This window comes from Polypterus senegalus, chromosome 3, assembly GCF_016835505.1.
Source record: "Polypterus senegalus isolate Bchr_013 chromosome 3, ASM1683550v1, whole genome shotgun sequence".
Taxonomy (NCBI): domain Eukaryota; kingdom Metazoa; phylum Chordata; class Cladistia; order Polypteriformes; family Polypteridae; genus Polypterus; species Polypterus senegalus.
The window spans coordinates 32,761,456-32,775,739 of NC_053156.1; the positions used below are offsets into that span (position 1 = coordinate 32,761,456).

The following is a 14,284-nucleotide window of genomic DNA, read 5'->3' on the forward strand; positions in this document are numbered from 1 at the left end:
AGGGTGCATACATGTACTTTCACAAAAGAGGGTGGTGGTGTTTCATTAGAAAACAATTTTCTGTCCACAAGAAAATCACATAATCCAACATTAATTTTCTTTATAAGCTGGGATGTCGCCATACCTCAGTAATAAACCAGTGGGTTTTTTTTTTGCGTATCAATTTTGGTGGATTCACAGCTGAATTTTCCTACATGTGTTCAGAATTCTCGAATGTTAACATTGACTGCCTAACTGATAATGTCTGTCCCTTCAACTTTCAACTTCACAAAATCAGTCAGACAGTGTGATATTGGTGCCAGGTCTGTCTCGATTGGCATCAGATCTTTGTGATACCCTCTGACCTCACCATTACCTTGTGCCAAGGAGATTTAGACACTTAGTAGATTGAGAGCCTTGCAACCACCTGCTGCTCAGGAAAATCTATTGGGTCTGAATTGAGTAGATTGAAAGTTTAGAATCAAACGTCTTCCAGGTAAAAAAGAATGATCCATAGTAATAGAAGAGTAATCTCTTCTTTCTACACCAGAATTCTGCATTTTTTAAACACAGGAACATCAGACTGTTGAGGTGCAATCTGTATGCTTCCTTGGTAGCTCAAATTTGATGCAATCCTCCTGAGTGGTTGGTAAAAATTAAGCTGAGGCATACAGTAATGTCTTGGGAATGATACATTGCTGATATTAATCTGCTTTCTTTTTGTTTTTTAAAAACCGTGTATACCTATAAGGGAGCAAATGATACTGGGATTTTTGTACCACTTCACTGGTGTATGCAACATGACTTGGAAAAGATCAAACTGGAAGTGCAATCACCAGATTAAAAACAAACAACAATAACTGGCAGTCCTCTGTAGGAGGCATCCTGGCAGGATGTCGGGAAGATCCCTTACCCAGATGGGAGGCCTCAAACAAACAGAGAGGCATCCCTGCCAAAAGAGAGAAGCATGGCTTGATCGAACAAGACTGTCCTAAAGGATGGATGGACATCCCAGTCAAAGAAGATTCCCTACCCGGGCGGGAAGCCCCAAACAAGTGTACAGGCATCCTAACTGGACGTGTACATAATACCTTCCCTGGCCGGGAGAAATGACATGGAAGGACTGTCACAGTGGGGTATTTAATTCCCCTAAGCATTAGATGGCAGTAACCATTTGGAAGCCAGAAGGGAATGCTGGGAGATGTAGTCCAGCAGCACAGCCCTCTGCTAGGGTCCATGGGTGCTGCAAGGGGGCGCTGCCGAGAGATGCACTCCCTAATTCATGACCTGGCAGCACTTCCATCGGGAAGTGGTCCTGGCACCGGACATACTCTCTGGTCCTCAATAAAAGAGACTGTACACCCTTATCCAGGCAAGTTGGAGCTGGGAGGACATGTAGCAACACTGAAGAAGGGTGGTGTGAAGATTTATAGAGAGAAAGAGAGAGAGAAATTATTGTGCTTTTATTACTTTTGGAGGCATTGTGTTGAATAAACACTCAGTATTTGAACCCAGGACTCTGTGTGTGTTCGTGTTAGGGGTTTGGGACTCACTGATGCCCTAGTTCCTATCACATCTCATTAGATGATGACCTTTGAGCCTCATCACCAAACTGGAAAGTTTAGGTTGAGCACACACACACACCCAAGGGTATAGAGAACACTGCAGGGCCAGTAGGCCTTGTCACTCTGCTGGAAACAGACTGGTGGGACCTGGCATAAGGACAATTAGACAAGAAGAAGGACTTTTATAGATAAGGAATTACATTGAGTGTTTAAGAACATCTGACAAATGAGAGAAGACAATTCGGATCATCAGGCTTGTTTATTTAGCTAACAGCTAAACTCCTGGTGGAGTGGGAGTTAGCATCTCTACCATAAACACCTGACTGATGGTAGAGGACGCCTCTCAACAGAGGACTTCTGAAGCTCTGTTAGAGTGACCATTGCGTTTTTGGTCATCCAACCCTGTTGTGATGTGAGATTTTGCATATAACTTGATAAATGTTTTGTATGTCTTTATTTATAATTTAGGCAAAGCAATGTAGTTAGTGTTACTTTGGTGAGAGCCATTTGTGTTTAACCCCCCCTTTATGACTGAGTCTATTTGTAATTTTACGACAGGATTTGGGGGATGTGTCTTAAACCAGTTTGGTGAGTGTTTCTTTGCTAAAGTCTTTCTCTCACCCCCCACATAAAGTCAGGTTAGCTTAACATATGGTCTTTTGGGGGGGTTGCAGGTGTTAAGATGTACTATTTCCCCCCATTGGTCTGAGATATGGCTGTTTGGAATTGGCTTGTCTCAGAGGCCTTTAAGTACCATGATGTTCAATTGGCTGTAGGAGTTGGACAGAAAACCTATAAATTTCCTTGCTCAACCACATTCTCTCTCTCTTAATAACCAACATATGATGAAAGAAGCATCTCTTGCTAACCTGTGATGATGTAGAAGTATCTTTCTCTTGTTAACAACTGATGAAGACCATCACACCATGAACTGACAAGAACAGCACAATGAAGAGCACAGCTTCAGCCATATTGAGACAGGCTTGAGGCCTGTTCTGAAGAAAGCTGAGCATCAATGATGCCTTAACTAGAGACATTTTAAGTAACTACAAGTCTGTGTGCCACCTGAGTTACACATCACCATTTTATCAGGTTGTATGGTTGCCAATATTCAAATGTACTTTGCATTTTGTTATTATTTATGAATATTATCAGTAATACATTATTTTATGTGTAACATAACTCCTGCTTGTCTTTTTACTACATCTAATTACCTGAGGTTATAGATATAGAAGGGAAGGTGGGGATAAGTTATATACAGTGGGAAGTCTGTGAGATTAGACATTCTAAGGCTACATATTAATAATACAATAGGGGAAAGTAGAGCAATATATGTATTACTCTACCAAGATAAAACAAACCCCATACCCACCCCATTGATCAGCATGTTTGGTTACTCAGTTTGGTTGGACAGTCAAATCTGAAAAGAGTCCTGGTGGTTGCAGACTTTTTTCATTTCACAATTATTGAGGCCACTGTGCTCCTGGGAACGCTCAAAGTTTTAGGAATGGTTTTATTTCCCATGATCTGATCAATGCCTCACTACAGATTTATCGTGGAGGTCTATAGAGAGTTCCTTGGACTTCATGGCTTGGTTTGTGTCCTGACATGCAGTTTGAATTTGACACACTGTTTGTAAACATTGACTAATCAACTCAATGTGCCACATGTGGACATCAATCAAGTAGACTCGACATCTCAAGGAGAAATAACACAAACAGATTGTCCCTGACCATAACGTGGAGGGTCACAGCAAAGAGTCTGAGTACTTACTGTATATGAATGAGATAGATCAGTTTTGATTTTGCCAACCGTTCTAATTAAATATTAAAGTTTCAGTTGTAACTGTAAAGGTGGCAAAGGAAAATTCGATTTCAGTATACAGTAGTCCCTTATGTTGATAAAGTCCCTCAGGGCCAAACGCAAGTCTCAAACGAGAATAAACATCTGTGGATATCCTGTTAAAAAAGCATGTAGAGAATAGCAGTGAAATCCAACACTGCACACGCTACACCCACAGGGATTCTTCCTAAAACACCCATGACTAATTCCTCCAGTCTGTGCATTTTAAACCACTGCCGGGGATTCAGGGAGAGAGCAAACGATACTGAAGGAAAGACGTGACTCTAAGACAAAATAAAAAAGCTAAAGTTGCTGCTATCCATTCAGGAGCTCAGTAGCACAAGGTAACAGTTGCAAATTGTAATGAGTGCTGTGACAATGGAGACAGACAGACAGACACACACACACGCACATAGAACACCGCTGCCACTGGGCTTCACACTTTCGAGAAGTGCCTCTGTCTGCTACAATATCTTTCTGCCAGTAAAACTATTGCATCGCTATATGGCATAAGAACAGCAAACAGACTTTAGATAAGCATTGTGTACACTATGTGTTAAAACGCAGTGGCTGTTTTCTCATGGCATGTTTACATTTCCAGTTAGACAGTAATGCCAAATTTCTTAAGTTATTCGCTTAGACGTGCCGTCACAAAGAGTGTGCTGTATAAACGTCTCCCTGATTTTATTGGTGTTGTTGTTGTTGCACTTTGAGCAACATTTTTTTGTATGAAAATGTGCTATATAAATAAATGTTGTTGTTCTTGTTGTTAGGCAGATTTGATGATTTGGGTGTTTTGAGTATTGAAATCAGCATCTCCTGTGTCTTATTATTTATCAGCTCTCTCTATGGCAGAGTGTGACACACCGTTTACTTAAAATGTATATTTTGCAGTTCATATTTTCATGACTATTCTTGTCAATTCTTTCAAACTCACATTTATTCCTTCACTCTCATTATAACTCTTAACAACAGAGAGCATCTGTGAGAACATATTGTTCATATTTACCGCCTGCCCATTGATGATGTTGAATGCCAGAGTATAATCTGATGCTACAGAACAGATTTCGCCTGCATCAGGTTATGTGCTCTCTGCACATGCGACACACATTTATACACATAATGTTTTTTTTTTCAGGAGACTTTTTGACTGTAAACAGAAGCTTGCTGTCACCTCGACTGAGCTAGAGAAGTCAATGTCAGGAGAAGGGTAGGAAGAAATTCACCTGGGGCCTCATGCACAACGGTGCGCATAGAACTCACACTTAAACATGGTGTAGGGACAAAAGTGGAAATGTACGAACCAAAGCAGAAAACGTGCGTAAGCAAGAGAGAGTACTGGCATGAGAATGTGCGTGGCTTTACGCCAAGTTTAGTTTTTATACATCACGATGTGAAAGAGGAAATGGGCGTACACAACATGGTACGTAAGCACGGTTTATACATGAGGCCCCTGGAGTGGAAGTATAAGAAAAGAGAGGAACAGAGAAGGAAAGTGTAGTGAAAAGTACTGCACATCACTGAATTTAATGGAAGCTTATTTAAAGGAAAATAGTGAAAAAAAAGAGTCTTGTTTGAACCTGGACCTTGCATCATTCAGTTTTATAATGGAGTTGTGCTGTAAGATGGCCCCTAGAATACAAAACAGCTAGAAACATTACCAAAAGTATTGTACAAAATCTCTTAGGCCATGCAAGAAAATTTTTTTTTAAAGTTCTTTATCTGCAGTGTTTATTTGCTAGTGCAAACATCATGCAAGATTACAATGAATGGAAGTAAACATTGATACCATAAAAAGTAATCAGAATTTATTACATTTCTTAAATCGTAATAAAATCTTGTGAGACAGCTAGGCTAACACATGGTTTAATGTCCAAACCCGTCCTCAAGGCCCCCCAACCATTCCTTGCATTTGTTCAATTCCAGCTTGATGACAATTTAAAAAAAGTAAAAAGTAGACAAAATCTCAAATGATGGAGAAAATCAATACTACTACAGCAAAATGAGGTCGTCTCTTTTAATACTCTGGTCTTTACCCTGGTGCTGGACAGTGCTGACACACTGCATATTGGTTGGAGGAGCAAATTAGAAATTTCACAGTACACATCACAGTACTACTACCACTATTGTAAGGAGACCGTCTACATTTTGTTAGCAGAAGTTTATTAGTGGACCCATAAATAATGTAAAACTGCCATTAGTGTCACAAAGAATCACACTCATGCTAGCACAAATTCAAGAAGGAAGCCTTTTACAATAAATAGGTTGTACAACACTAATGAAGCTTGTTGAAAGCTTATGAGGTAGTTTGAGCATAGAGGTGCCTGGCATACCCAAGCAGCAATAGGTAAGGCACAGATGACACTGAGGTTCTGGTTAATAATACAGCAAGATGCACATTAACAGGAAAAATCAAAACCAAGTTTATTTATGGTACAATCAACACACACATCAATATATCTGTTTACAACTAAGTTACATGTTTATTATAATTTGTTATACTTATATAAAAACTTAAAACGATACTAACTTGGGTAAATTTAAGCCTATAAAAAATTAAATAAATGGAAACTTTCTTTTTGCGTGTCATAGTAGGGTCTTTGTATTGGCAATGGGATTGGGTTCTACTACATGTGAAAAAACTGAGCTCAAAAAAATCAATGGATGTATGGAACGATGGCAGAAAAGTTACACGAGTAGTCATGAAAACTAAAGCTGAATGCTCTCGTCTCACTATGAAATGTGAACCCTGAGGCTTGTCAGTCAGTAGAAGCTGCCTCTCCTTGTCTTTGCCTGCTGACTTACTAATAGTGTGATTGTTCAATCTTTTGATCATGGTGGACAAATCTTCTCTCATATTCTTAACGCATTTTAACCCTTGTGATGAAACCATTACATTAAAGCCGATTGATAACTTACGAAACAAATTATGATCAGAACTGCATTGCTAGAGCCCACCAGTGTTTGTAACAATCTCCATAACTTAAGGTTTGGAAGATTCAAGCTTGAGTCCGATCCTTCATCACAGTTTACCATGGGATGCAGGCTGCACCAGATACTTTGTCCTATATACCTAACTGTAGGTAAGTAGTTACCCAATAATCTTCACAGCTTAAATTTCATTTTATATCATGTAGATCCTGATAGAGCTGGCATTGTGGCTCAGATGTTGCTACTGCAACCAGGATCCAAAGCTGTATCAGTTGTCTGCGTCCTACCTGTGTGGGCTTAAGCAGGTTTGTCATCATTTTCAGTGGTGTGCAGAGGTTTATTTTATTTGGTATATGTGTCCTTGGGTGGGTTCCTTTTCTACACCTGACACTGCTGGATTAGGTGTCAGCATCCTACTACATGAGAAAAAAAATAAGATAAAAAAAGATCAAAGGATATATGGAAGGATCGTAGAATGGTTACCCAAGTGATCACTTCATGAACATTAAGCTGAATGTTCTCTTCCCAATGTTAAATATGAACCCTGAGGCTTTTCAGTCAGTAGAAGCTGCCTCTTATTGTCTTCACATGCTGTCTTACTAATAGTGTGACTTTTCAATTTGAATGTCCCCTTTGATCATGATGGACAAATCTTCTCTTACATATTTTAAGCATATTAACGCTTCTGATTAAACCATTACTTCAAAGCCTTTGTGATGGCAATCAATCATTTACTAAACAAATTATGAATAGAACTGCACTGCTAAAGCCCACCAGAGTTTGTAATAATCTCCATAATTTAGAACTGAGAAGCTCCAGAGTGTTTAGGTATGGCAGTCACATGTTTTATTTCTTTTGTCCCAAAGTGTGATCACAGGTTCGTCCCATTAGAGCGGACCTACAGTAAGTCTCCTTATGGTGTCTGCAGGGATACACTAAATGAACATGGCTGAACAACAAAAAAAAAAACAATGCAAACTTTACACGTTTAGTAATTGCATATGAGACAGCATCCACTGTATGTTGCATCATATAATTCACAGGACTGAAACATTAGTATATGGAGTTGTAGGGGGGTGGCCTGGCTGTCTGGACCACATTGAATGTTGTGGTTTGGGCACTCACAATGGTCAGAGGCTGCTTTTGTTTCTTGAGTTCTCTCGCAATTTGGCACCAGGAGCAGGAGAAGCAGCAGCCGACCATGAAGCAGTCATCACAGATCGTCCCCTGCCAAAGGCGAAATGGTAGACATTGAAATGCAAAGTCACCAAGAGAGTAGACAGCACACTACGAACTTGTATAAAATAAAAAACAGAACTGTTAACAGGCTATTACATGCACATCTGGTTTCTTAAAAGAAGTAAGTGGTAAAAGCAGAGGCATTTTGTATTAACATTTGCTAATGTAAAATAATAATGAAAAAAGAGAGACACAACACATTGAGAACCTGAAAAGAAAATCTGAAATAAATTTGCAGTTGCTAATTACAAGCATAAGCCACCTAGTCACTTTATACCTCAGTTTGAACAGGAGCTGCTCCATGTGGACAGAATGTCACTATGGCATTAGACTGTAGGTTCCAATCCACCCAAATGTTCCCTTTACCTCTAAACCTAGCTCGCAGGGTGTCTGGCTTTCATTTGCAGTCATGTTGCTTGAATGTAAATACACTTTTACAATTGCAGTTGTAGTTTGGCTTTGCATGTTCACATGCACATGCACATGCAGTTAGTTAAATGATATTAAACTAAATAGCAGACATCCATTACTCCGCTATCAATCCTGCCTAATCTAATTTTGTATAGGTATCAAATGCCATCCCAAAAGCATTGGGCTGAAGGCACGAACTAACCCCAGATGGTACGCCAAGCCATTTTAGAAAATTTGTCATGAAATTTGAACAGATCGAACTGTACAAAGCTTTTGAAATGTTAAAGTCTCCCATTGAAAGGCATTGGCAAATTTGCAAAATCGTCTTAAAATGGAGAAACATTTTGTTTTACTTCAACTATGGATTAGTTTGCTGTTTCCATCTTACTTTGAGAGTGTTAAAAAACCACATTTAATAATAATAATACATTTTATGATTATAGTGTCTTTCCTATATGCTCAAGGCGCTTCACACAGTTTAACAGCAGGATATATGTAACACTGGATACTCAAACGTTTTCCTGAATAGAACAACGAAACAGACAACAAAGCATTAAATAGAATAAAGGACAATAAACCCAAGTAAAATACTAAACTCAATACTAAAAGAAAAACCTAACAAATAACCTAATTTGTGGTATAACAGACACACAAATTATCCTGAGCACCTGGACAGAGAGGTAAACTAAAAGAAAGGGCAGAATATTAAGTAAAAAGCCTCCCTAAATAGATGAGTTTTAAGTTGTTTTTTAAAAGGATGAATGTAGTCAGCTGATCTAATTAATTTAGGGATGTCATTCCAAAGTCTGGGTGCTATGGAGCTGAAGGCCCTGTCACACATAGAGTGCAAGTTAGTGTGGGGCACAACAAGATTACCAGAATCAGAGGGCCTTAGTAGGCGAACAGGAGCATAGTGATTTAGATAGTTACTGATGTAATCCGGTGCAAGGCCGTTTAAAGCTTTGTAGGTTATTAATACAATTTTATATTCAATCCTGTAAGACACAGGGAGAAAGTGAAGGCGAAGCAGGATGGGTGTGATTTGCTCACTGTTGCTGGTTCAAGTAAGGACACATATATTTTATATATTGCATCCCCTGTACAAGTTATTCAAAACATGGGAGGTGAGCATGCAGAAACACAAAAACCAAAGCCACCTATCTGGAAATAAATGGAAAAGTAAAAAAAAAAAAAAATGAAAGTGTCACTCCAAAAGCAAGAGCTGAACTAACAGCTGCAGTATAAAGTACCTAATGGTTGCATTATCTTCACAACATTATTGTAAATAAAAGATGTCATCAACTTGCTGCTTGAAGATGTTTGGACTAATTAATCATAGATGATATAAAGATAAAATGGGCTTAGAATGGCAACTGTAATTTATGTACGGTCAGAAGATCAGAGCCATGAAGTGTACAAAAATGACAAGGCTCTGCAGAGCACAAAGGACCATACATAGCAAGGACAAAGCAGAACTTAGCTTTTGCTGTGATAAAACAGTTGCCTAGTGGTATACTGTATGACAAAGAGTTGGGTTTAAAACCCGAAGATATGATTTTACTTCAGTGCATTTTGAGATGGTAAATAAAATCTTTAAGGTAAATGTTACCTTTGATATTCCCATTCTTCAATAAATCAGTTCCTTTCTATGTTGATAGTTATTTAGATACATTTACTTCCTTTGTTAATTTCACTTTATTATTAATATAGTATGAGTTAGCCTTAAGTTTGTTTACTTAAGTGGTATGGCATTATTACTAAGAAGGGATTTTATTTACTGCACTAAATATTTGTTGGGTGGTTATTACAGTTTTTATCTTTTTTGCATTTTTACAGCTCTTGCATTTGAATCTTCTGCATATGAAGGCCATTGAACCACCACAAGCCTATTTGTGATCTGTTGTTAACTATATGACATTGGAAATTCTTCTTTAAAAAACAGGAATTTAATGCAGTCTCCTATCATATGTAATTACAGTTTATGATTGCTATTATTTTTGAAGATGACTCATTGTGAAAAAAATACTTAATAAACAAAAATATGATGACTGACTCTTTGATGACATAACTAAAAGAATGTAAAATGCAGCAAAGTCACTGAACACACACAAATGTTAAACCATGCATATATTTTCTAACTAGTTTTGTTTTATTGTACCAGTTCAAGATTTCTCCTTGTCCTTTTGACTTTAACTTTTCTGCCCTCATTTAAAGGTTTTTGACAATTATTGATATTGATTTCCTTGCTATGATCTTTGCCTTCTTCACAAATGAATTGGCTAAAAGTCTGAAGGTGTGATTAACCTCATCAATGAATCATTACAGATGGACAGCATACAGACTTGAGCAGATCAAATTTAATGTAAGTAAATATAAAGTATTAGATGTAAGAAGTAAAAATGTTAGGTTTAAATAGACAATGGGAGGTCTAAAAATTGAAAGTACACTTTTATGAAAAGTATTTAGGAGTCGTAGAGGGCTAGTCACTATCAACTTAAAGAGAATGTTGTGTGGAGTACTGCTCCAAGGGAGATTATGGTCAAGCTTTGTAATGCACTGGTGAGACCTCAGCTGGAATACTGTGTGCAGTTTTGGTTTCCAGGCTACTAAAAAGACATAAATGTGCTAGCAAAAGTCCAGAGAAGAGAGACTAGGCTGATTCCAGGACTACAGGTGATGAGTTATGAGGAAAGATTATAAAAGCTCAGCCTGTTCAGTTTAAGCAACATAAAATAAGAGGTGACATGATTGAAGTGTTCAAATTTATAACATGAATTAGTACAGTGAACATTAGACCAATCTAGATGAGAACAAGCCTTTCAGCCCAACAAAGCTTGCCAGTCCTATCCACTTATTTCTTCCAAAAAAATATTGTCATGTTTTGAAAGTCCCTAAAGTCTTATTGTCTACTCGGTAGTTTATTCCAAGTGAATCGACATAGTTACTTTAAAATGAGTTTCAACCAGAACTTAAGGACACAATTGAAAACTTGTTAAGGGTATATTTTGCACAAACTTTAGGATGTTTATCTTCACACAGCACAGAGAACCACAGACACATGGAATAAGTTACCAAGTAGTGTGATAGACAGCATGTCTTTAAGGATGTTCAAAAACTGACTTGATGTTATCTTGGAGGAATAAAGTGGATTGGACAAGTGAGTATTGTTAGGCTGAATGGTCTGTTCTTGTTAAAAGTTTTCTAATGTTCTGATTACTTGACGTGTTTTTTCTAGTGGTTTTAACTTGTTCATGCTCATTACAGTATAGTTCAAGGACAAATACTATGGCCTTTAGTAACTAATACTCTCCAATAATATTATAATACATATTATTTATATAGTACTTTTTCCATGCTCAAAGTGCTAAAAAGTGTTCCCTTATGATATCCTGGGACATACTGTATGACAATACCTGAATGCCGTATCTTTCCCTAATGGATACTCGCATGGCAAGAGAGACAGGAGGAATTATCACAGGTGTAAACTTAAGAAAACAGCACATCACGGGGTCGGGCAGTGGCAGACATAGGCACTGGCCAGAATCACTGGCTGTCTTGCACATGAAGCACGGCAAACACCAGGTAGCACAGCAACCTGCAAAAAAGAACAAAGGTGTGACAAAATGACAGCGATAACCATTAAATATTACAGATATTTTACCACTAAAAATAAGGAATTGTTTTGTTTTGCTGTACATCTCCTTTCAAAGAAAGAAAGAATGGATTTGTTTTTATTAAAAGTGTAATGCTATTAACATTATCCATAATAGTTTGATATTAACCAGGTTTAAACACAATTTTTCTACCCACATGGAATGAAAGACTTAACGCTAGAATTACCAAAGCCTACGAAAAAACTCCTAATTCTGGCCCACCTTAAATCCCTTTGCACCTCTCCATCAGCGTCTTTTGTCTTGGAAATGTGTCGATAGGCAGCAAGCAGCCTGCTATCGCATCCCCCCACAGCCGCAGAATGGGCACAAAGTTTTCTCAGCTCAAGTCTGTTTACTTGCGTATCAGTTGCTTTGAGTTTAGAGTAAATACTATATTGTTATTGGGAACACATGCATTTCCTGTGTGTTCCGTGTCTACAACAATCTATGTAAACAATATTGTTAAAACAGAAACGTCTTTCGTGTTTTAGTAATAAATGACAAAATGTAGACATGAAGTGTATAATGTGTGAAGCCTGAAGTTCAAATATCACATACACACTTTCATAAAAGGTACAAGTATAACAAAAGAAATGCTCTTCTATTGAAGAATATAACTGCAGAAAAAGAACCTGCGTTAGGGTGCGACATTGACATCGCCTTTGATACGACCGCTTTGGTGGTGAAATGGTACAAACTGCTGATTGGTAATTAAAAGTTCTCAGGTTTGACCCCGCACGACGCCGATTTGAGAAGTGAGCTGCTCTTATTCTTACTATTTTAGAATAAAAACATACATTTGACTTGAGTCTGTAACAGCTAGAGTGAAATTATGGTACATATAAAGGTTAGCTTTGTTTTTTTTTTTTTTTATTCAGTTTTATTTTCCCAGTCACATTCACGCTCCCCCCATCTGACACTGCTGTTTTCACATAAAGACGTGCTATAACAGAGGTGAACTCAGATGATGACGAGGGTTCTACATTGGAGAAAGAATGCACGTTGCACTTTTGCCGTCGTTATATTTTGAATATAAAAGCCAGATCGAAAGTTATTTACCTATTTACCTTGATTTATTTACTTACTTCCTACACCGTAAAGTCACAAGTTGACTGCAGAGCTTCCTATGTTTGATCGACACAGGCACGCTCAAAAAATATATGTGTAATGCTATGAAAAGTGCATTCTGACAGTTCAGTTCACAAGCAATGGTATGAGAATGCAGTCAGACTTCTTTTTTGAGCACATACACCGTCTAGATCTAAACACTAGTGTGGAGAGTCGCTAGCGTACTGAAGAATCTATAGCTGCAGGTGGAAGCTGCCTTCGCTGTACTTTGTATATAAAAGCCAGATCGAATGTTATTTACCTATTTACCTTGATTTATTTACATATCTTCCTACAGCGTAAAGTCACAAGTAGACTGCACAGCTTCCCGTGTATGTATACAAAGTACAACGACGGCAAAAGTGCGACGTGCATTCTTTCTCCGATGTAGAACCCTCGTCGTCGAGTTCACCTCTGTTATAGCACGTCTTTATGTGAAAACAGCAGTGTCAGATGGGGGGATGTCAATGTGACTGGGAGAATAAAACTGAATAAAAAAAAAAAAACCTAACCTTTACAAGATCCATAAATTTACACCGGCTGTTACAGACTCAAATCAAATGTACGTTTTTATTCTAAAATAGTAAGAATAAGAGTAGCTCACTTCTCAAAACGGAGTTGTACCCATGACCTTTTCATTACCAATCAGCAGTTCTTACTGTTTTGCCACCAAAGCGGTTGTATCGAAGGTGTTGTCAATGTCGCACTCTAACGCAGGTTCTTTTTCTGTTCTTTTGTTATACTTGTACTTTTTGTGAAAGTGTGTATTTAATATTTGGACTTCAGGTTTCACACATTATACACTTCATGTATAAATTTTGTCATCTATACTAATAAAAGGCAAAGCCCCCACTGACTGACTCACTCACTCACTGACTGACTGACTCAGTCATCACTAATTCTCTAACTTCCCATGTAGGTAGAAGGCTGAAATTTGGCAGGCTCATTCCTTACAGCTTACTTACAAAAGTTGGGCAGGTTTCATTTCGAAATTCTACGCGTAATGGTCATAACTGGAACCTCTTTTTTCTCCATATACTGTAATAGACTGCAGCGTGATGGCCGTGGGAGACAGAGTTGTGTGTCGCATCATCACGCCTTCCACGTAATCACGTGAACTGACTGTGAAGGCATTAAGTAGAAAACAAGGAGGAGCTCCAAAGAGAGCTGAAGAAAACATGCATTGTACAATTTAGAAGGCAGCGAAACAATAAGAAGCAAGCGAGTGACGCATACAAGCATATTCATAAGTGCAGCTACAGCGGAAACAAAGCACGGTGTAAACCGTAAGTTTAAATTAAGTTTATAGACAGGCTGCTGCTGGCGTTTGTCATGCACAATGATGCATACAAGCATATTCACGAGTGCAGCTACTTCGGAAACAAAGCACGGTGTAAACCTAAAGTTTAAATTAAGTTCATAGACAGGCTGCTGCTGGCGTTTGTCATGCCCACTACTAATACGATATTTGTGGGATACAAGTTTAATGAGAGGACGCAGGGTATAAACGAGAGTTTTGATCACTTTGTAACTAAGTTAAAATTGCTGGTGAAGGAC

General features: G+C 38.2%; 1 protein-coding gene across 1 annotated transcript in view; it reads right to left on the minus strand.

Moving 5' to 3' along the window:
- Positions 1-6,856: 6,856 nt before the first annotated feature.
- Positions 6,857-14,284, minus strand: part of LOC120526759 (cornifelin homolog) — a 35,538-nt gene continuing 28,110 nt past the window's right edge. Inside the window, exons 3-4 of the mRNA XM_039749909.1 lie at positions 11,381-11,562; positions 6,857-7,544 (exon numbers count right to left, since the gene is read on the minus strand). Coding sequence (XP_039605843.1) covers positions 7,371-7,544; positions 11,381-11,562 — 356 coding nt within the window. The 3' untranslated portion in view covers positions 6,857-7,370. The remainder of the gene's footprint in view (positions 7,545-11,380; positions 11,563-14,284) is intronic.